The sequence below is a fragment of the Camelina sativa genome, chromosome 9 (assembly GCF_030686135.1).
Source record: "Camelina sativa cultivar CO46 ecotype springtype chromosome 9, ASM3068613v1".
In the NCBI taxonomy this organism is placed as follows: Eukaryota; Viridiplantae; Streptophyta; class Magnoliopsida; order Brassicales; family Brassicaceae; genus Camelina; species Camelina sativa.
Window position 1 is genome coordinate 34,378,053 of NC_141888.1, and position 23,413 is coordinate 34,401,465.

General features: G+C 32.4%; 3 protein-coding genes across 3 annotated transcripts; all 3 read left to right on the forward strand.

The window, feature by feature from the left end:
* The first annotated feature begins 9,273 nt into the window (after positions 1-9,273).
* LOC109124398 (sucrose transport protein SUC1-like) lies at positions 9,274-11,494 on the forward strand. Its single transcript, XM_010417602.2, has 3 exons — positions 9,274-10,756; positions 10,845-10,908; positions 11,060-11,494. The coding sequence occupies exons 1-3, from the start codon at positions 9,494-9,496 to the stop codon at positions 11,278-11,280; spliced, it is 1,548 nt and encodes a 515-aa protein (XP_010415904.2). The 5' UTR covers positions 9,274-9,493; the 3' UTR covers positions 11,281-11,494.
* Positions 11,495-16,527: 5,033 nt separating this feature from the next.
* Positions 16,528-18,990, forward strand: LOC104712765 (sucrose transport protein SUC5-like). Its single transcript, XM_010429736.3, has 3 exons — positions 16,528-17,958; positions 18,047-18,110; positions 18,570-18,990. The coding sequence occupies exons 1-3, from the start codon at positions 16,702-16,704 to the stop codon at positions 18,785-18,787; spliced, it is 1,539 nt and encodes a 512-aa protein (XP_010428038.2). The 5' UTR covers positions 16,528-16,701; the 3' UTR covers positions 18,788-18,990.
* A 1,485-nt stretch (positions 18,991-20,475) lies between these two features.
* LOC104712766 (putative magnesium transporter NIPA4) lies at positions 20,476-23,400 on the forward strand. The gene is made up of 10 exons (XM_010429738.2): positions 20,476-20,551; positions 20,663-21,021; positions 21,353-21,409; positions 21,521-21,611; positions 21,709-21,869; positions 21,962-22,089; positions 22,191-22,328; positions 22,424-22,516; positions 22,605-22,710; positions 22,957-23,400. The coding sequence occupies exons 2-10, from the start codon at positions 20,856-20,858 to the stop codon at positions 23,049-23,051; spliced, it is 1,035 nt and encodes a 344-aa protein (XP_010428040.1). The 5' UTR covers positions 20,476-20,551; positions 20,663-20,855; the 3' UTR covers positions 23,052-23,400.
* Positions 23,401-23,413: the final 13 nt, after the last annotated feature.

Genomic DNA, 23,413 nt, shown 5'->3' on the forward strand with positions numbered 1-23,413 from the left:
CTTGACAAGTCCCCAAGACCCAACCTATGCTCTTAAAAAACCCAGGTTTGTTCCAAGTCATCAATTGCAGTCCCGTAGCTTACCTCTGTGTCGATTTATTGTTTCAATTGTCCGAAGACTGCAATCTGAACATAATCACTCATCGGTGCTATGTTATTGCAACATTTACTTGAGAACCCTGCCATTAGTTTTGCTTAGGGTCCCTACCCCTGACCACCAAAGACTAATGAGGACCGGCATTATGACCTCGGCTCAACAGAGCGATGGTTACCGGTCCCTCTTGAGTCTAACCTCTTTGTTTCAGCTGTTCCTTGAACTATCTCAATTGCATCTCTGCTCTATTTGTGCTGAAACCGGAAGATATAGGAAGATCGGCATTATGACTTTCTCTTCAAGAAGAGAAAGTTACCGACACCTTCCCAGTCTCCTATACATACTCTCCCTGCGACCTGCTTATTCCCAAGTTCAATCCATCAATGTCCGCAAGTATGTTTCCCCTTGGCAAAGTTTGATGAGTGTCGGCATTATGACCATAACTCCATGGGATTTGGTTACCGGAATCTCTTCAAGTAAGCCATGTTCAACCTTTACTCTCCATCCACCAACCTCCTCGCCAATGAGCAGATCAAACCATCTAGTCTCTCGGCCATGGAAACACCTTCAACGTTCCAATGTCATTTCGATAAGGACAATCTACCACTCTTCTGCTGTATCAGCGAATGTGGCGTCGACAACCCTGGATTTAGCTTGCAGTTTGATGCTCTCTTGCTCAAATTTTCAACATCTCTTGGACATGTTGGTCGATCTATCTATTTTTATCTTTGTTGCACATGTTTATCTATCAAGCTTTGCTTTGAAAACTCTTATCCTTTGTAACCATGCTACTATGTTTAGTTGAATGAAAGTAAGGCTCTGTTTTGTTCAAAAAAAAAAAAAAGTACATCGTTGTACATAAATGCACCTTTGAATTTTAAAACGTGGCTAATCCATACATTCTATTTCTTGCTGTACAACATATGCTACCTAGTTTAGTAGTCGTATGTGTTTAGTTTAGATGACACTGAATTAATTGCTTATAGCTCTAGATTATTTTTTCGTCAAAAATGATATCCTTAAATACTTGATTAGATTTTGTTCCAAAAAAAAAAACTTGATTGGATATATTTTTATGGGAAAATTATAAATAAAGGATATTTTTCTAAAAATTTGGCCATCTACATTTTTTTTTAAAGATTGTCAATTGTGACGAAAATACCCCTACTAATAGAAATAGTGAAATTTTTAGGAGTTTGAACCAATAAACAAACAGAAAACCCATGTTAGTATACAACCGTGAAAAAAAATTTGAAAAAAAAAATGTTTTGGATGTTAAAAATCAGTTTGTAAATTGCTGATTTATGGTCTAAATTGTTTAGAATAGATTTTCTACGATTTTTTCTCTTTTTGAAACATTTAGATTGTTCATTCTACAGTTTGTAAATGTTCTACGAAGTTTAGACGGAAAATTTGTTCTAAAAATTTCAGAACCTGAATTTTGTATGTTCTACAAAATTAAGAATATGTATTCTACGTTTTTCTTCATTCTACATCAATTCAGAATTCGTTTTCTACGTTTTATCCTATATACTAAAACAAGTAGAAGATATATCATAGAAATTTTTAGAATTTGTAATCTGTAAACCTTAGAATACCCTAAAAATAGAAAGAAAATAAATTAAATAAGGAAAGTGAATATTTTTAAATATTTTTTAAATATTCTTAATTTATGGTTAAGATTTCGTAATTATTGTTTAGATTTGTTCTAATACATTTTAGAATGCGTATTCTAAATTATTTAGAAGATAAACAAATTAAGAAAAATCGACATTATACCTTAACGTGATTGGTCACCATCTCTTCCACCTTCCATAAAAGCTTTCACTTACCTGTTTATGATGCAAATCTATGTTACTTGTGGTGTATAGACACTGGATGCCAAGAAGGAGTGGAGATTTATTGATGATGAAGAAAAACGTGCTAGATTACTGACTTTGCAACCCACTACATCTCTTGAAGAGTTGAAGGTTATGGTTTCAGAAAACTATGAAATAGAGCAAAATATGTTTGATGTGGAATTCAGTTATCTACCCACAGAGGTTAAAGTTGATTGTCCTCCTGTTGTATTGACAAATGATAGAGGTATGAAAAAATTTCTTGCATATCTGAGAAAGATAAACATGATTCGGTTGTTTGTTAAGAGTAGTTGATGGTGATAGGAGTAAAGTCCAGTTCAATCTGAATAAGTTCCCAGCTGATAGTAGCGATGGTTGTAATGTGGAAGTTGATGTGGGAAAATCATTAGGTATTATTTCAAGGAATTCACCTAAGCTGACTAATGTTGTATTAGAAAAGCGTACTGATGCTAATCTTGGTGATGCTGCTGTTTAAAGTTGGAAGATTCAATGGTAAAAAAGGTTGAATATTTCGAAGGGTTTTTTCTCAATTTCTCGATCTCTTTTGTTTTCTTAATTTGTCGAGACAAAGTCACAATTTCATTATTTTCTCAAGACCCATTACGAAAAATTAGGCCCACTAGACTTATTTTCTCAATTTTCCTTATTTCGATTTTTACTGATTTTAAAATTTCAGGAGATAAAAAAACAACAAATTCTATCTGAAAATATAACTAAGGGTATAATTGGCTATTTTTATATCCAAAACCCTATATAACCAAACTTTTCCAAAAAAAGTGTAGATGACCAAATTTTTGGAAAAAAATCATTTATTTATAATTTTCCCTATTTTTGTTACGTATTTCTTCAATCAATTTCTTATATTATTAGAATCTTTTGAGATAATTTCTTAGAATAATTTAGAATCTTTAGGATGATCGAACTCTATATAGTCCACACCAATTTGTATACTCTATAATTTTGTGAATTTAAATCTCAGACCTAACTTAAAAAAAAAAGTCATATCCTTACTATTTGATATATATATTTTTAAACACGAATAGCAATCTATTTTTTATTTTCTTTTCTTTTTAAGAAAAAAAAAAGGAGAAACAAGAAACAAATTAGTGAGCTGTGTGGATTTTCGTCATGGCCAAATAAACATGGTCCATCTTAAAAAAAAACCGTTTGGAAATTTGCGAACATACCCCAGCCTTCTTAATACTCTTTGTTTTATTGTTGCTGATCAAATTAAATATTTTTTTGTCTCTTTTATGAATTTAATACTTTTGTCTTTCTAATTATCGTACCATCGTATTCTCGAATCAGTCAATTTGATACGTCATATTTTGAAATCCTAAATATATTGATAATTTTTATCTTTGATTTATTTGTAGTAATAGAATACATTTAAACCACAAAGTCGATAATGATATAAGTTTTGTTTTTTCCTCATCCACTATACTTCTTAATATATGGTATGGTGAAAAAATATCTTAAAATATTTTATCTCTTTTCCGATTAATACTCTTTGTTTTTTTGATAAGTTTTAATACTCTTTGTTTTTTGATAAGTTTTAATACTCTTTGTTAAAAAAGAAAATATATATTTACCCAAGTTAGGTCAACAATGCGACAGAAGAAGACAACAAAAATAAAGAAAAGTTACGAATTACAATACTTCGATTAAATTATTTTTAATATATATAAATATATTTATTTATGCAAATTTCCTCAATAATTTTACGAGGACAGGAATTTTCTTACTAAAATCTATATAAAGATAAACGATTACTAAAATTAATCTATATGAAATTCGTGAGGGGTCTGGAGAGAAGACGAAATAGGCTAGCTTAAAGATGCTCACACTAATTTATATATAACAATTATTGAATGATTCAACTTGGTTTTGTGCTGGTTCGATGAATCTAAAACTAACGCTCACGCTAATATAAGAACTTAAAATTAAGAATCTTAGGCAGCTTTTTGTTTACACTTTCTAAACAGATGAGATAAACAAATCAGTTTGGTACCAATTTAATTTATAGTTGTAGTTAACACTTAACACACCGGTATTGTTTCTATAGTTAGTTATAACAGATCATAAGATTCTCTTACAATTCACGTATGCTAACGTGCTTTAAATTGCATCATGTAAAAATCGGATTGAGGTCTTAATTCAGATGCACAAGTCCCTTAATCAACACAAACAATTGTATCTTATCACAAACAAAGATTTATCGTTACATATAACATAATTGATTTGAAGGTAAGTAGGTCATGCATCCGTCATGCTAAAAGAAACCAAGGACAATAGTAGAATCGAAAAAAGATTTTTATTACAAAAACTTTCATATGCTAAAAAAAAAGATATTATGTGATTTTTATAAAAATCGAAATGAGATAGGGAAGAAAAGTCAGAGATGAGGAAGGAAAGGATGGGGAAAATCCGGCGCATGAGGACGAATCCATGGAACAAGTTGGCTAATTTCAGATTCAATTCAGACACAACACTTCTCTTCTCAATTCTCATTAGACATTGATAGAATGTGATGGAGAGTGGGTTTGTTTTGTCTGTTTTGTTGTCCTTTTAAAAGTCAACCAAGTCTCTGCTTGGTCCCATGTTTCTTTTTTTGTTTTGGCTATTTTGGAAACTAAAAAACATAGTTTTAGAAAAATAAAAAAGGAGAAGTTCATTACTATATATTATCTAAACCTATTAACTAAAATATATGCATCTAAATACTTAATGTAAAATAGAATATTTCAAGTGATAATTTAAATTTTTTTTTTTTGTAACTAAAAGTTTTCTTAGAAATTTGAAGGCAAATTAATATCAATAAAAACGAGACCAATGTTATGTCCATCGGTAGGGTAGGCTACACGGCTATTTCACCTACCGTCGTGTTCCTTCATTTCTACTCATCTTTGATCTCCAATTGCAAGTCGCCTCCAAAAGAATGTGTGACGCTGTTTCCTTTTTCTTCCTCTTTTTAAACTTTTTTTTACTCTCTACCGACCATTCTACTACCAGAGTATTTTATGATCCAAATCTGTTGTAATTATCTTTTCTAAAATAACTTTTATATGTTTTATTACTTTATTGAAACATATCTGATATCCATTCGAATATCTAAATTCGTATGAATGAATATACACAACTAAGCGCATAATATTAATAATCCGAACAGAATAGAACTGTTTACAAAAAATGTTTATTTTTTAGAACATTCAATATCTACGTCGATCTTCGCATGTACGCAGTTTTACTGGTACAGTCTTGTTGTTTTCTTTTTAAAATTAAATATCTGCAAACAAACTAATCATTTTTTTGAAAATATCAAACAAACTAATCATATGCGACATCGAACAGATTTAGCAATTCTCCCATTTTAAAATGCCATAGTTACATATTTTAAAGAATGCAAACAAACGTTTGTGTCGTCTATGAGGCCTATGCATGGACGGTCACACGTTCTTTGCCTTGAATTTTCACCTACACTATCGTTGATGTTTAAAAAAAAAAAAGAATTATACAGACAATAATGATAGAAAATCCAGCGAATATTATTTTTGATGATAGCATCAAAAGACAAAAGATATGGGAATCTGAGACCAAGAGTTGAAATTAGAGTAAAGAACAACAGGAAAACAACAGAAGATACAACTCAAGTCCATGCGATGTTTCAAACTGTCAACTTAGAAGTGAGTACATCAAATATTAAACGCATATCAATACAAATTCAACTCCAATTATTTTGGCGATAGTTTAAAATAAACGGCTACATATTAACAATCAGATAGGTATTTTTGGCACTAATCGTTCGCTACAAGTCTTCCTTGCCACCTTTTGTTTTTTCTCTATTATGCGGTGTGGTTCTGTTACGTGAACTTTGTAGCAAGACTTGAGAAATCAACTCTCTTTTTTTTTTTTTTGACTATTTAGATATTATCCCTATAATCTATGTATTTATTGTATTTCATTTTTGTTGGTAACATGTAATATGCGGATTTAAATTTAAATAGTAATAGTTAAATGTTAATATAAACGATTTAAACTCAAACAATAATTAATGTCAATATAAACGATTATGTTATCCATTCTATTCCGAATTATATCTATTCAAAACCACAATAATATAATTTGTTAGCAACTCTGACCGTAAAAGCTGGTTCCTTTCCATACCAATATCTTGGGTACTGGTTTTTCTCATTGTAAATGATAATTTATTTTGCTTAAGTTATAAATGGTTATACTCTTTCTGTTAATGTCTTATGTGAGATGTAATGTAATTAGGGATTATCTAATACAGTAAAATTTGAACTGAAGAAAGAAGAAGAAGACAAGTGTTAATCAATAGATAAATAATAAATTAGATACATGAACTAAAATAATAGTAATAATTGAAAGATAAGAGTGTGAACATGTGTAGTTGGAGTATATGTAATTAGTAGTAGAGAGGTCAATGAGTCAACAACTTCTATCGTTACCTTTTTGACAATTATACGCTCTCTTTTCTCTAAATAACAATGATATCCAATCCCGACATCCTAATTACGCCACGCCATATGTCATATTTTATTAGTATTATCATCTTAGTATAACTATATTTTGTTGGCCTTTGTGTTCGTTGAAAATAAGTAAAACCTTTTATTAAGAACTACTTTTGTGTTGTGCTGGTTTTGGAAGCTGTCCAAACCGATTTCATAAATCCATTTTAGAGTAGACAAATATATTCTACCACATGCACCTTATTGCATCATTTTTCTTCCGATTATTAAGAGTACGTGGTCGTTGATTCTTGTTGAAGCAGATTCAAATCCTAAATAAAAATTTGAACATTAAACATTATATGTGAAGCTAAACAAAACATAGACACTATTGAATAGACTCATTCAACGAGATCCGATCCCTAAGGTGGTGCAGAGTGATATATTCAATAGTTGGGCGACGATGACAGCTTTGAAATATTTTCCCATTCCCTCTCTGAGAATATTATTGTCAGCAGCATTCTCTTCGTTCTGTTGTTCTTTTGCATTATTTGTATTGACCTCTTTTACATTTCTATAGTGTTCTGATATTATTAATATTCGATCCTCCAGTGATTAATATGTTGACTAATCTCATAGAATAATAAAGTGAATAGTTCAAATTAAAATTAAGCAAAACTACTCATTGCCTAGTCATGTTCAACTACGAGTGCATAATGATGGTGCGAACCACAATCTTTTTTAGGCTAACAAACTATAAGCTTCTTTTGGGGTCCCGATCCCCGACCCTATAAACTAATTTCATTCTGACAAACCTTTTGAATTTTCTTACTTGGTTATTTAATTCATGTTACTTATATAATTGGCATGCCCCTGAAACTATAAGCAAATAAATTGCATTGATCTAGTGTCCGCTTTGTTTTGCGGGAGACATTGATTTCCTTTCAATAAGTGGATGTAATTTTTCCGTCACTTATTATGAGTCATGAGTAAATTAAAAAAAAAATATTAAAAACGTTAGAAAGTGATGTAAATGTTTTGAACCTTGTTTGTGATGTTCAATTTCTATAGTTTGGCTAACATAATTAAAGTCATACTGTGTAACGTAAGACCTATGACGTTTAATACTGCAGATTTAGGTTAACCAATGTCTCTTGTAGTCTTATACTTCTGACAAATCCATTTGATGGTATTTATATTATAGATATATATATATAGATATTTGCCTAATTATATTCCTGAATTTGGTTATCTACCTAATTAATTCTGAAATTAATTAATTGATGATTTATCTTATTTTTCATATTGATTCTTCTGTGGGATTATATACTAGCTATTTTATAACTATACATTTTTTTATCAAACTATTTTATAACTATATATGAACCCTAAGTCCAAGTAGTTTAGACTGGAGGGGTAGAAAGACAGCGTAAGGAGTTGACAAACATGTGATCCAGTCTACAAACATAAGAGCCATTTGAGACTAGTTCACAGACAACTAAAATCCAAGAGTTCTACAAGTAAATGTTTTAGTTATTTAATTGTATTTTTCTCAAGTCAAAGTCTTTCCGGTTGAAAAAATGGAAAAGAATGTATATGGAGTTTTCGGTTCTACAAAGAAAATGTAAAGAAATAAGGCAAAGCGGTTAATGGCGGGTCGGACAACCAATCCAAAATAAATGGAGTTTTGAGTACTGAGATCGTAGGATCATATCTTACATTATAAGAAACAAAGTGTTAGGGTGAAATTTTCTGTTGCAGAACCCTATTTTTACGTTATAAAAATTGGTATAGTTGTATAAATATGCGACATCAACCAATATAATAAATCTAATGATGAACTGGGTGTTAGAGACATTTTTACGATTGACTTCTTATATAATTATGAAATTAAGTTTGATAACACTAGAGTTAACATTTAACAACATAGCCAAAATATAACACTAATTTTTTCGTAAAAACATCGCAGAAAAAAAAATCGCCACGGTCATATACAAACCATGTGTTTTTTTTGTTTGTATTATTGTTTCTGATAAGATTACATTGTCATGTTTACAAAGCAGAAATTGAAAGTTTGGTCGTCTAAAGGCTTGGACATAACGTTTTGTTCTAAAGTCTTGGACGTCAAAGATAACATACCATCTCTGGGGATGTTCGGATAAGACCGCATGCATCATTTTTGTAAAATATGTAGCTGGTTGGACCTTTGTGTGAGAGACTCTCTCGACTATGAACATGGGCCATGGCGGAATCATAATGGCATGATCTAGAGGTGGTATCAGGGGATATTTGGCATCCATGACCGAGATTGGAGCCAGATTTGTTAGGACTTGATCCACGTTATTTTATACGTCAGATAATACAAAACTTATTAACTAAATATCGTAGCTGATGTGAAGAGTGAAGACGATCCGGAATAGTATATATATATATATATATTATATGTTGCCTTGATCAATTATGTGCCTCGAGTCATAAGTTTGTGACACAAATAACTAGGTTGATTCACAATTATTAAATTTTGTACCCAATCGGAATCACGAAAGCATTATTTTCCAGCCAAACAAAACGGATTTAAAGAAGAAAAAAAAAAGAGAGTAAAAAGGAGAAAAGTAAACTGTGAGAGAGAGAAATTGAATCAACGTCAAAGTCACACTTGATGCAAGAAAAATGGCGAAACCAATTAAAATCCCGTAAAAAAACAGAAACAAAGAGGAGTTAATGTCCTAACTGACACATGTCCCTACCTTGCCATACACTCACACAATAAAAAAAAATTTGTAACTGTGTCTCTTATCCGAAAAATAATCATCTCCAAGTGTAATAAAAAATCTCATTTCGCCTATAAATACAACTCCATGCTCTCGTCTCCTACATCACAAAAACAAAACCTTCACTTAGAAAAAAAAAAAAAAAAAACAGAGAGAAAAGACAGAAAAATCAAAAAAAAAAAAAAATAAAAAGGAAAATAAACAAAATTTTCTTTTCTTTTTTTTTTACCCTCTAAAGTTTTCTATTTTTGTCTATTCGTGTGTGTGTGTTTTTTTTTTTTTTTTTTGTAACTTCCTGATAATGGGAGTCACCGAAAAAGAAAAATCCACTAAAGATGCGGCGGCTCTAGAGACACAACAGTCGCCGGAAGATTTCGACCAACCATCTCCCCTTCGTAAAATCATCTCCGTCGCTTCCATCGCCGCCGGTGTACAGTTCGGATGGGCATTACAGCTCTCTCTTCTCACACCTTACGTTCAACTCCTTGGAATCCCTCACAAATGGTCATCCCTCATTTGGCTCTGTGGTCCAGTCTCCGGTATGATTGTTCAACCAATCGTCGGTTTCCACAGTGACCGATGCACCTCAAGATTTGGTCGCCGTCGTCCCTTCATCGCCACCGGAGCCGTACTCGTTGCCGTCGCCGTTTTCCTCATCGGTTACGCGGCGGATCTTGGTAGTAAAATGGGAGATAAGCTCGAAGAGAAAGTAAAGGTTCGAGCCATTGGGATCTTCGCTCTCGGGTTTTGGATCCTTGACGTGGCCAACAATACTTTACAAGGACCTTGCCGTGCTTTCTTAGCCGATTTAGCTGCCGGTGACGCTAAAAGAACGCGAGTCGCAAACGCGTTTTTCTCCTTTTTTATGGCGGTTGGAAACGTTTTGGGTTACGCTGCTGGATCCTACACTAACCTTCACAGAATGTTTCCCTTCACAAGGACCAAAGCTTGCGATATCTACTGCGCTAATCTAAAGACTTGTTTCTTCTTATCCATCACTCTCCTCCTCATCGTCACCGTCACGTCTCTTTGGTACGTGAAAGACAAGCAATGGTCTCCGCCGGCGAGAAACCCCGACGAAGATGAGAAGACCTCAGGCGTTCCTTTGTTCGGAGAAATCTTTGGAGCTTTCAAAGTCATGAAACGTCCCATGTGGATGCTTCTAATCGTCACGGCCTTGAACTGGATCGCTTGGTTCCCTTTTCTCTTGTTCGATACTGACTGGATGGGTCGTGAAGTGTACGGTGGAGATTCAGATGGAAACGAACGGTCGAAGAAACTATACAGCCTAGGAGTCCAATCTGGTGCAATGGGATTGATGTTTAACTCGATAGTTCTTGGTTTCATGTCACTTGGTGTTGAATGGATTGGTCGGAAAATAGGAGGAGCTAAACGCCTTTGGGGAATTGTCAATTTCATCCTCGCCGCCGGTTTGGCCATGACCGTTCTCGTTACGAAATTGGCCAATGATCACCGGGAAACCGCCGGTCAATTAGCCGGACCGAGCAGTGGTATTAAAGCTGGAGCTTTAAGTCTTTTTGCTGTTCTTGGTATTCCATTAGCTGTAAGTATATTACACTTTTGTTTTCTACTCTTTTTTTTTTCTTTTTTTTTGTTTAGTATTAACCGATTCGTTTATTTTATTATCACAGATTACATTCAGTACTCCATTTGCGCTAGCGTCCATATTTTCAAGCAGCTCTGGTGCCGGCCAAGGTAAAATTCTTTTAACTTTATTCAACTTACATAGTTTTGTACTGGTTTGATTCTTATTATAACGTGGGACCGTAATCGTTAAATTATACTATTACTTTATCTAGTCCGTCCATATAACTTATAAACCATTCATTTTATTTTATTATTACAGGACTTTCGTTAGGAGTTTTAAATTTGGCGATTGTGATACCACAAATGATAGTATCACTAGGAGGTGGACCTTTCGACGCCCTCTTCGGTGGTGGAAACTTACCGGCGTTTATCGTTGGAGCAATTGCAGCAGCGATTAGTGGAGTATTAGCGTTAACCGTTTTACCTTCACCGCCACCGGACGCACCTGCTTTAAAGACAGGGGCCATGGGATTCCACTAGTTTAAATTACTATGTTTTTTTTTTTTTATGAAACTCATGATCAAATACAGTATTATTGTGCAAAACCCAAAAAAGAAAAGAAAAGAGAATGGGATAAAATGATAAAACTCTAATAAACCTTGGGTAATCTGTATTTCACCCTTCCTTTAGTTTTTTTTTTTTTTTTTTTTTACTTTGTTACTCATTTGAATTTGAAATAGAATTTGTTTTTCTTTTGTTTGGTCGTCAGTAAGTGATGTATGTGACTATAGTTTTTTTTTTTTTTTTGACTGTTTTGCTTTCGCGCGTAAAAGAAGTATCCAACTAGTGAAAATACTTCCAGACAGAAAACAAAAACTGATATTAATTTGTGGCAATTATTTTATACATAGGGAAAAAGTTGAATAATTTTTTATAATCTAGAATGACTTAGGCAACTTACTTTATCCATGGTGAAAAACACAATAATTCAGTAATAGTATTAGTTAAATTAGTTACATTTATGAAAAAAATCCTGGACTTGGTACTTATTTACAGGGATGCCATTGGGTTAATTTTTTTTAATTTATAATTTAATGTATAAATTTTAACAACCAAGATTTACATTTTATAGAATTCTATACATTAACACAATTAATTGTCGAGTACAAGATTTTCTAGCCGATATCACGGATTCACGGCTTCTCTCCATGAATTTTTCAAAATGATTTTTAGAAACAAACCAGATATTATAAGATATCTCTTACCATCGTTTCCTCTAATATCTGTAAAAATCAAATTAAAGAAACAATGATAAATGCCAAAGAGTATAATATTCCTTCAATTTTCCAAAATAAAACCGATTACAAAAGATTTTATACCTAATTTTGTTTCGAAAGCCGTGATTTTGGCATTGAAAGATTATAAGAATTATCGACCTAATGATTAGCCTATAAATACTCTAAACCATCACGCCAATGACCTTCATCACCAATACAAAACACACAAAAGCTTACTTAGAACCTTGAAGATCGCCTTAGTTCTCTTCACAATGGAAGATGGTTTTGTTAGATGAATAGGTAAAGATCTACCTATTAAATACGACTACTAATACAGTTTTTCTTTATTCATTTCAGGGTACAAAAATTCATTCCTTAATAAAGAAGGATTTGGTTTCCAAATATGTGAATAGGCTTTATGTTGGTGACTGGATTCTCGTCAAGACATTTGGGTGAAGAAGGTAATCATAAAGGTTGATGATTAGAACTTAAAAATCTTGCTCTCTTTCTATGCTTCATTTGATTCTTTAAGTTACTTATCTAATCAACATATAATTTATGTTAACTAAACAAAACCATTTACGTAGCTCTAAGTGTGAGTCGAGTCTAAAAATCCGATTGATGAACTACTATTAACACTTCTATTTTTTCTTCCTCACCGTCTTTTCCTTTTCCGGGTCATAACGCAGTCTGTAAGGAAACGAGAATCAACTGGATAATCATGTTCACAAGCATCGTGAGGTTCAACTGGATAACCATGTTCACAAACATCGTGAGGTTAGAGGTCTCGCATCACACAAGTAAAGAAGATCAGAGGTTTGCGTAGAAATGGTCATAACAACCATAAGAATCGACCCACACTTGAGCTACTTAGTAGTCCACATAGTCATTGTACACTATATAATATATAAATAATATATAGATATAAAGAGTTGTACATTTAATAAATATAAAATATTAACTATATATATAATAAGTTTACTAAACTAATATTATACTAGATAATAACCCGCGCTGGTAGCGCGGGAATTTTTTTTTTTTTTTGTTATTTGTTAATATTATGTTTATGTTGTATCATTCATTTACATGTTATATAATATAGTACTATATGGTGAATTTTGATTCATATTAAACAACTAATAGGTAGGCCTGTAAACTACTACTGATACCCGTATTGGACCCGTTTTTCGGTTTGTATCCGTCCCGAAAAAGGTACCCGCAGCTTTAGGGTCGAGTGAAGGGTATAATAATTATATTATCCATGAATAATGATCGAGTATCGGAAATTAATTTAATTTTTGAGCGTCTCGTTACCCGTCTCATTACCCGTTTTATTACCCGACTCATAAATACACGTTAATATTTTGTAGAATAATGTTACCAGCGTGAGGAAATATTTATGTAAATTTGGATTTGTTTATTACAAAATAATAGTAGAAAATTTATTAATTCTATACATTTTATAAAATCATATATTTAATTTACTTAAGGTCATACTCTGATTTCGACCCGTAGTTGGTACTACTATTTTGGTTTGGTGCAATATCAAATTCGTTAATTATACATTTGGTAAAGCTAAAAAAATCAAACAAAACATGTATTGACCCGTGATTTGGTATTACAAATTGATGTGATCGTGTTTAGAGATCTTAATATACCAAATTTACAAATTGAAGTTATTGGTATAACATGTTGTATATTAATTTTATAGGTGAAAATTACAATTAGGTTATGTATATTATCAATATTATACACTTAGTATTGTTTATATAGTGAATATTGTGTATAAACAATTAAGTTTTAGCCAATTAAATAGTTTGTTATTATTTCCTAAGATTTATGAAACAATAAATAGAGTTAATTATTTTGTAAACAAATCTAAACTTTTCTTTTGTTAGTTATTAGAATAATTAAAATATAATAGCATTTTTGTAATATGTCACATTAGAACTGGTTAAATTTTTAACAACATAGCTTAAATAAGTATATAGATATATTTTAAAAATAGAAAGAATGTTGTACCCTAATTTTAATATATATTTGTTATTATTAAATGATTTGGATATGTAAATATTTAATCTTAGTTTTATAAATAAATTTAAGTTTTATAATTTTCTAAAGAGTTTGTTATTGTTTCCTAAGATTTCTGAAACAATAAATAGAATCTATTTAATTATTTTATTACATAATTTCGAAATAATTTTATTATTATTTTATTAAATAATTTCGAAATTATTTTATTAATAATTTCTTGTAATCTAATAAATTAATAATTACTATTTTTTTGGATAATCATTTTCAGGTTACAACAAATTAATATTAAGATTCTGTTATTATATTTTGTATTAAAATACAGTGGCATTTTGTGTAATATTTTACATGGAGTAGAGTTATTTGTTTAAAGGGTTGCTTAAATAAGTATATAGATATATTTTTTTTAAATTAACCCCGCGGTGTACCGCGGGTTTCTATCTAGTTTGTTTTACAAAATATAAAACACTTATTAATATATGATTAGTATTTAAATTAATCAATTTGATTTGTATAATTGAAAACACTTATTAATCAATTTCTATTATTATTTATATTTTAGAAACACATTTTTTTATAATATAGTTATCTGTTTCTTACTTAGCATAGAATGACACATAACAACCTGATGATTTCTCACTAGGCAATTATAACCCATGTTTTTTCTGAAGATCATACATATAATCATACATTATATGTATATGATTATATCATTTTTAGAATATCATTAAGTTATAATGTATTTGTTTCGTCAACAACATGCTTTATGTGATAGTGATTAAAAAAAATTATATATATAAGAGTTTCCATAATTTTTCTTTAAAAATCCAATACTGTATTTGCCTAAAACGTAAGAAATGCTCATACCTTGCTTAATGATGATTGTGAGTAAGAGAACAGATAGTCCATATCCATCTTACACAATTCGGACTCATTGCCTCATTGGTCACACGACTTCGTCAATTGGCCAAGGTTATTAGATATATCAAGACACATCAAAACAACAAATGACAGTATTGTGCAAACGATCAAAAACAAGACTGGCGCAACATAATTACGAAGGCCTTTGGGCCAGAAACTTTTTTTTGGATACATAAAAAACAAAATCAATTTTCAATCGTTGGACAAGTTTGAAGACTTTTCAAGTTGGACATGGATCAAAAACTCTTCTTAAAGATTAAAGAATAAGAGCCCAGTCTTTTGATAATCACTTTGGAAACGTAATTAATCACTCGTTTAAAAAGCAAATATTGTCCAAAAGAAAAAAGTAAATCTTGTCTTCTTGTTTATTTTTATTTATTTATGGTCAACTATCTTGTTTGTTTTGTTCTTGGAATCTTTGTTTATTTTTTTATTTATGGTCAAATATCTTGTTTTGTTTTGTTTTGGTAGAGTGGTCAAATATCTTGTTTACTTTGTAAGTAACGGATTATATAAGCTCTCTGATTCGCTTACCAAATTCGTCTTTGGAGAGTCAAAACTTTTACTTTCTAACTATATTTTTTATCCAAAAAAATAATAATCTTTAAGAGATTAATATCCATTTTTTTTCTCTTTTTCTTTGTCTTCCCCATACAAATAAAATGTCTAATCTTCCATCATAAAACCAAAGATTTGAACAGTTAATTGTGTTTTATTCATATATAATTAAATGTAGATTTGCCTTTGTTGCCAAGAAGAATGTATATTAGTTCATATATACCAAATAAATGTAGATTTTATTGGAGAGTTTATTTTCAAAATCTCGTGTGGATATTATCCACAAGTTAAGCCATAGAATTTACTACGGCGTGATTCATTAACTTAAATCATATAAACTTTCATTGGAGAGTTTATTTTTAAAATCTTCATGTGGATATTATCCACAAGTTCAGCCATAGAATTTACTATGGCGTGATTCATTAACTTAAATCATGTAAATCAGTATCTTTTTTGTTATCCGTTCATATATCTTTTACTTATCCACAGGTTGTTTTCATTCCCTTTAGTCAGTTTACCACAAATGATTGAATCGTAATACTCAAAATTTGGCGCTACCATAAACGATTGTTATCACTTAAGTTGAACCTCTTCGGCCGTGAAAACTTATCGGCGGCGTTTATCCTCTTTAACAGTTACAACAATGATTAGTAGAATATTAGCTTTAACTGTTTTACCTTCACCACCACAAAACTCATCAAATACAAATATTACTGTGTGAAAACCAAATAGTTAAAGTGTGTATAAAACTTGTGTGTGACCTTAGTAACACTGACTGCTTTGGTAAACAAAGAAAAAAAATCAATTAGAGAAAAGAAATATATCCCCTTTTTATAAAGTTGAATAACTTTTACTTAATATGTATTTTTTTTTAATAAAATACCCTTAATTAGACTTATAAACAAACTAGTAGTCAACATGACAATAACACAGCAGATAAACAAAACACAGAAGTTAACTGCCACGTGTCTTAATATCCGCAAAACGATACTTTTCTTACAGGACTTTCCCCTATAAATACAACTCTAATCTTTCATCTCATACATCACAAAACATAAACTCTCTCTTATAAAAAAGATACAAAGACACAACCAAAAAAAAAAAGGAATATAATATTTCTTCTTTGCTCTAAAATTTACGTTTTTTTGTCTGTACGTGTTTTTTTTTTCTCATAATGGGAGGAGAGTACGAAGCAATGAGAGCCGCCAACGGTGCGGCGGGGTTAGAGATACAGTCGGCGCCGGAAGATCTCAACCAACCATCTCCACTGCGTAAAATCATCTCCGTCGCATCCATCGCCGCAGGTGTGCAGTTCGGGTGGGCGTTACAGCTCTCTCTTCTGACACCTTACGTGCAACTCCTCGGGATCCCTCACAAATGGTCCGCTTACATGTGGCTCTGTGGTCCAATCTCCGGCATTCTTGTACAACCAATCGTCGGTTACCACAGTGACCGATGCGAGTCAAGATTTGGTCGTCGTCGTCCGTTCATCGCCGTCGGAGCCGTACTCGTAGCCATCTCCGTGTTCCTCATCGGATTCTCGGCGGATCTTGGACATAGCTTTGGAGACAAAATCGATGATAAGGTAAAGACCCGAGCCATTATCATCTTCACCGTCGGGTTTTGGATCCTTGACGTGGCGAACAACACTTTACAAGGACCATGCCGTGCTTTCTTAGCCGATCTAGCCGCCGGAGACGCCAAAAAAACGCGTCTCGCCAACGCGTGTTTCTCCTTTTTTATGGCGGTCGGTAACGTTATGGGTTACGCTGCTGGATCTTACCCTCACATCCACAAGATGTTCCCGTTCACGATGACCAACGCTTGCGATATCTACTGCGCGAATCTCAAAAGCTGTTTCTTCTTGTCCATCACTCTTCTCCTCATCGTCACCTTCACGTCTCTAACGTACGTTAAAGAAAAAAAATGGACTAAGCCACCGGTAGACGACGGGAAAACGTCAGGTGTTTTTTTCTTTGGAGAAATCGTCAGAGCTCTCAAAGTCATGGAACGTCCCATGTGGATGCTACTAATCGTTACGGTTTTTAACTGGATCGCTTGGTTCCCTTTTATTTTGTACGATACCGATTGGATGGGTCGTGAAGTGTACGGTGGTAAATCAGATGGAAACGAAACATCCAAGTCTCTTTACAACCAAGGAGTTCACGCTGGTGCTTTGGGATTGATGTTTAACTCAATACTTCTTGGTTTTGTCTCACTTGGTGTTGAGTGGATTGGTCGGAAATTGGGAGGAGCGAAACGGCTTTGGGGATTGGTGAATTTCATCCTCGCCATTGCTTTAGCCATGACGGTTCTCGTCACAAAAGCGGCCGAGCAGCACCGGAAAATCGCTGGTCCTTTCGCCGGACCTAGCCCTGGTATCAAAGCTGGAGCGTTAAGTCTCTTTACCGTTCTTGGTATCCCATTAGCTGTAAGTGCATTTTTGTTTTTTTGTCATTTTTTTGGGGTTTTGTCTTTTACATCAAAGTTTTTTACAAGTTTAAGTCTTATTTTTACAGATTACATTCAGTGTCCCGTTTGCACTAGCGTCCATATTTTCCAACAGCTCCGGTGCTGGCCAAGGTAACTTTTTGTCAAATTTGAGTTATAAGTCTAATTAGACTGATTCTGAATTTCTGATGATGTTGGACCAAAAATGGTTATCTTAGAGCATTTATTGACTTGAAATGTTTGAATTGAATAAATTAATTGAGAGGATTATGTTTCCAGTTTTATGCATGTCTAATCAAAAAGTAAATATTTCAAAATCTCTTTCTTCTTTTGTGAATAATATACAAGTTTATCCTTAGCATTTAATAGGTTGTGATTATTAATTTAATTTTATTAATTGACATCTTTAATGTAATCCGTTGATTAATTGACATCTTTAATGTAATCCGTTGATTATCTACATGGGTTTCATGCGTATGCAATGTACCATAAATGTTTGAAACGAAAACAGTTTTATCTTGTACTGTAACTTTAGATATTTAATTTTTAAATTAACCAAAAAAAATGTTATTTTATTTTATTTTATTACAGGACTTTCACTAGGAGTTTTGAATATAGCGATTGTGATACCACAAATGATAATATCATTTGGAAGTGGACCTTTCGACGCCTTATTTGGTGGTGGAAACCTACCGGCATTCGTGGTTGGGGCAGTTGCGGCGGTGATTAGTGGAGTACTAGCGTTAACTGTTATACCTTCACTACCTCCGGATGCACCTATGCAGACAGGGGCTATGGGATTCCATTAGTTTACTGTCTTTTAGCAAATATGAAGAACCTAAAATGAAAGAATGGACGAAGTGTGAAAATGTAATAAACCTTGAGTCTATGTTTCATATTTCCTTTAGTTTTTTTTAAAAAATATTTTATTTTGTAACCTGAACTTTATTTAAAAGAGAATCTGTTTTTCTTTTGTTTGTCCATCAATAAATACTGTGTTTGACTTTAAAAATTCACTATTTTGTGTAACTGTCAAATAAAATATCAGTCTAGAGAAACCAATCCCAAGAAAAAGAAGTCTGATCATAAATTAATGGCAATTTATATACATTGAGATAAAGTTCAATAATTTTTTCTCATCTAAAAATTATATAATAGGCAATGCAATTACTGGTGAAAATATTTAACATTAAGTAAATTTAGTCAAATTCCTTAAATTTTAGTCACTTTTTACGAAACTTATTAATTATACATTATAACTATTCTCATGTCTTTGAATATCTAATATATTAAAAGGTAAAAATAATAAAAAACATAACTTCTTTAATATTTGCTAAAAAAAATACGAATTTTGTTGCCAGAAAAATACTCACACTATTTTTTAGGTGACAAAAAATACATTAATTATCTCGATTTTCTAAATTCTCACATATCGTTGTTATGATTGGACATTAACGTTATTAGAAACACTATTAACTTCTTATTCTTTCTTCTAAATTTCTAATCATAACAAAAACTTGAAACTCATAAAACAAAAATTGAATATAAGGTTAAGATATGGTAAAAATAAAATTTCTCTATAAGATTGTAATTAGAAAGGTGTTTACGATTGCATGAACATTATTAAAAATCATACCATGATAAGTGGAAAATCGAAAATTCAGGATAGTTTATGTAGTTTTTATCACTTATAATTTTATAAAATAGTTTGAATATTTTTTTAACAAGAAAAAAAGTTCATGTTTTTTCTAGTAAATATTAAATAAATCAATTTTTTGCAGTTTTCACTATATTAAAAATGTTATATTAATCTGTAACCCCAGAAAAATGATTTATTAGTTTTGTAGCCTTCATAATTTCAAAATTAAGTATATAGGAGAGAGAAAACAAAAGTAAATCATAAATATACTTCTTCTTTAACTTAATCACATAAAATGCCACTGATGCAATAAACTCTTTTCTAATGTAATATATTGGCGTCACTGTTCATAAACTGATATATAACACTATTCACATGATATCGATGGAATAATATGATAAAAATATTGTAATTTTAGTATATAAATATTTGGTTAACGTGCTAAATAATATTTGACATGCTAAGTTATTTAATATTTGATAAATTAATATTAATATTTTAACATAGATAATATAGTTGTTATCTAGATAATATTTAGATTAACGTGCTAAGTTAATATGCTTATTGATAAATTAAAATTTAACCTGCTAAGTTATTTAAGATTCAATAAATTAATATTTATCTCTTATTCATGTTACCGAGTGGAGCCGCCAGAGTAATTGTCTCCAGCATGAATTCTTCTTCCCGGATCTGTCAAGGTACTATCAAGTATTGAAAAACAAATTTTTTACTCTAGAATCATAAAAAAAAACAGGAGTATTTATTTTATAATTTAGAAATACATTTTAAATATAAGCTATTATAATTTTATTATTTAGATTTATCTTTAAAGAATTAATATTAAAAAAAATTGTGAAACTTATTTTAATTAAATAATTATATCGAGTGAAAAAAAGAAGGAGCATGGTGGTGGCGCCGGAAAGTGACCGTAGGGGTCAGTCATAAACTCTCTCACCGTTTCTTTTTTGGTCCTCAAATCTTCTTTTTTAACGAGATCTTCTTCTTCCCTCAATCTCCGATTGCAAATCTCGTGTCTTTCCTACAGGCAAACCCTACTCTGATTTCGTCGTAGTGGTGGGAAGAAAGAAGCAGGAATTAGTAATAAAGGGGAGAAGAGAAGAGAAGAGAAGAGGCGATTTCTCTCTGCTGATTCGATCTGCCTACATCTGAAGTCCGGATCTGTCAGGATTTAGGGTTTTTCTCATCTGGGTTGATATAAAAAAGGTTTCTTTTTTGGAATGGAGGAATCAGGTGGTGGAAGCTGGCGAGATTCTTATAAAGGGATGTCCTCTGATAACATCAAGGGTTTGGTTTTGGCCTTGTCTTCTAGTTTATTCATTGGAGCTAGTTTCATTGTTAAGAAGAAAGGTCTTAAGAAAGCTGCCTCCACTGGCACTAGGGCAGGTACATTATAAATCTGATAATGTGGGTTTTCAATTTTGGTGCTTGAATTGTGGATTTTGAGTGTGTTCAACTCAGCTAGCAGCTAATGTGGAATTGGGATCTCTAATTGTAATTGAACTTATAAGGATTTAGTTTTAGCTAAGGTATTCTGAGGTTGTGTAACATCATATTGGAGATTTGTGTGTTCTGTTGAACTTTTAAGGGAACTTAATAGCCACATTTGTTTCAAGACTTGTATTACCTTGTAGTGATTACATTGTGGCGTGTAAATGTTGTTCCTTTAGGTTTGCTTTCATACAGGAGTATATGATTCAGTCTCTGATGCTTGTAGGTGTTGGTGGGTATTCTTATCTTTACGAGCCTCTTTGGTGGATCGGCATGACAACGAGTGAGTCTTGTTTGTTTCCTTGGTGTTGGATTTTTCAATCTTCTTCTTAGTGGTTACTATATTGTTGCCTTGTTGGTTTATCTACCTCTCATTGCTTTCTGCTACTTTCAGTGTTACTTGGTGAAATTGCCAATTTTGCTGCTTATGCATTTGCGCCAGCTATTCTTGTCACTCCTCTAGGTGCTGTTAGTATCATTATCAGGCAAGAGAGCGACTCTTCTATCAACTTTTCTATGTGCTGAGTAAATCGGTGATTTTTTTTCTTTCTTTTCTCATACACTTTGTTATTTGGATCTCAGTGCTGTCTTAGCTCATATTATACTACGAGAGAAACTACACATCTTTGGAATTCTTGGCTGTGCTTTATGTGTTGTTGGTTCCACGACAATTGTCCTACATGCTCCTCAAGAACGTGAAATTGATTCTGTGCTTGAAGTTTGGAATCTTGCAACAGAACCAGGTGCGTTGTATGGGAGATAGTAATTTTGAACCATCTCAGGATTCTTTTTCTCCTTCCATTCAATTTTTCTAACTTCGTCTAGTTTGTTGCAGCATTCATGTTCTATGCGAGTCTGGTAATTGGAGCTGCTGTATTTCTCATTTTCCGTTTTGTGCCCCAATATGGGCAAACAAACGTTATGGTTTACATCGGTATTTGTTCGCTTGTGGGATCATTATCGGTATTTTTCTTTCTTCTGTTTCCAGTTTGTAACCCTATTTATCCTTAAAAAGGAATCTTGATTCACTTTTCCGGAAATGATATTGTCAAACATGTGAACAGGTAATGAGCGTTAAAGCACTTGGTATAGCACTAAAGCTGACATTTTCAGGAACAAATCAATTATTTTATCCTCAAACATGGATTTTCACCTTGGTCGTACTTACCTGTGTGATTACCCAACTGAACTACTTAAACAAGGTAACTATATACGATTTTTAGAATTCGTCGTGGGTACTTAGTTGTCTACCTTTGTTACTAAAAGACTTGCAATTTGTATTGCTTTTCACTTGCAGGCTCTTGATACATTCAATACAGCTATAGTATCTCCTATATACTACGTGATGTTCACATCTCTAACTATTTTGGCCAGTGTCATAATGTTTAAGGTAGCGTCTTCTCCCACAAAATGTACACATGATTGTAATAAGGGTGTTGCTTCAGTACATGATTCAAATCACCCGATTTTGTGAACAGGACTGGGATCGACAAAACGGTACTCAAATTGTCACAGAAATGTGTGGATTTGTTACAATACTTTCAGGCACTTTTCTTCTCCACAGAACGAAGGACATGGTAGAGGGTGAGTTCCTTTATTTCATTAATGGCACTTCTTATGCATCTGTGCTCTTTTATATTTATACATATGTTAAAGATGTATGTACACACTCCTAGCTAGAATTTGGTAAACATTGTCATTTGTGATTGACAAAAGGATTGCCATTTGCTGTATTCATACATTCTTAACACCAACAAGTGTCTGTATACACCTCTGGTTCTGAAGATTCTGAGAGTTTGCAACTGAGTTTTATTCACTATGTTATTGCAGGTTCATCGGTAATATTACCGTTACGTATAAGCAAGCATACTGATGAAGAAGAAGGCATTCCACTTAGACGTCAAGAATCTCTCCGGGCACCTTAAAAATCATTTTGCTATGCTTTCTCTGGTCCACTGTGATAACTGCAAACCAGAGCATCAACCTTTTTTTTCTTTTTTTTCCTTATCTCGACCTACTATGAGCACGGACCGTGGTTCTGTCTAACAAATACAAAATGGTTCAAGAAGATCGAGGAAGGAAAGAGGAGCAACTAAGACGAGATCATCATCTTCTCCAAATGTTGGTAAATATGCTGTGAGTTTATTAAGCACACGCCATTAGCACACATCCACGCGTAAACCCTATTGTGACGTTAAAATTTTTTTAGAAACAGAAATGGGTTTTGCTTAAAATTGTTCTTACAAGCATATAATGACTAAAAAGGTTTTTCAATTCAAGATTTGCA

Excerpts from the sequence above, each read along its gene's own strand:
- LOC109124398 (XM_010417602.2), top strand. The coding sequence starts at position 9,494 with ATGGGAGTCACCGAAAAAGAAAAATCCACTAAAGATGCGGCGGCTCTA. Across the intron at positions 10,757-10,844 it reads TTCTTGGTATTCCATTAGCT|ATTACATTCAGTACTCCATT; the intron begins GTAAGTATATTA and ends TTATTATCACAG. Across the intron at positions 10,909-11,059 it reads CAGCTCTGGTGCCGGCCAAG|GACTTTCGTTAGGAGTTTTA; the intron begins GTAAAATTCTTT and ends TTATTATTACAG.
- LOC104712766 (XM_010429738.2), top strand. The coding sequence starts at position 20,856 with ATGGAGGAATCAGGTGGTGGAAGCTGGCGAGATTCTTATAAAGGGATG. Across the intron at positions 21,612-21,708 it reads GCTGTTAGTATCATTATCAG|TGCTGTCTTAGCTCATATTA; the intron begins GCAAGAGAGCGA and ends TTTGGATCTCAG. Across the intron at positions 22,711-22,956 it reads AACGAAGGACATGGTAGAGG|GTTCATCGGTAATATTACCG; the intron begins GTGAGTTCCTTT and ends ATGTTATTGCAG.
- LOC104712765 (XM_010429736.3), top strand. The coding sequence starts at position 16,702 with ATGGGAGGAGAGTACGAAGCAATGAGAGCCGCCAACGGTGCGGCGGGG. Across the intron at positions 17,959-18,046 it reads TTCTTGGTATCCCATTAGCT|ATTACATTCAGTGTCCCGTT; the intron begins GTAAGTGCATTT and ends TTATTTTTACAG. Across the intron at positions 18,111-18,569 it reads CAGCTCCGGTGCTGGCCAAG|GACTTTCACTAGGAGTTTTG; the intron begins GTAACTTTTTGT and ends ATTTTATTACAG.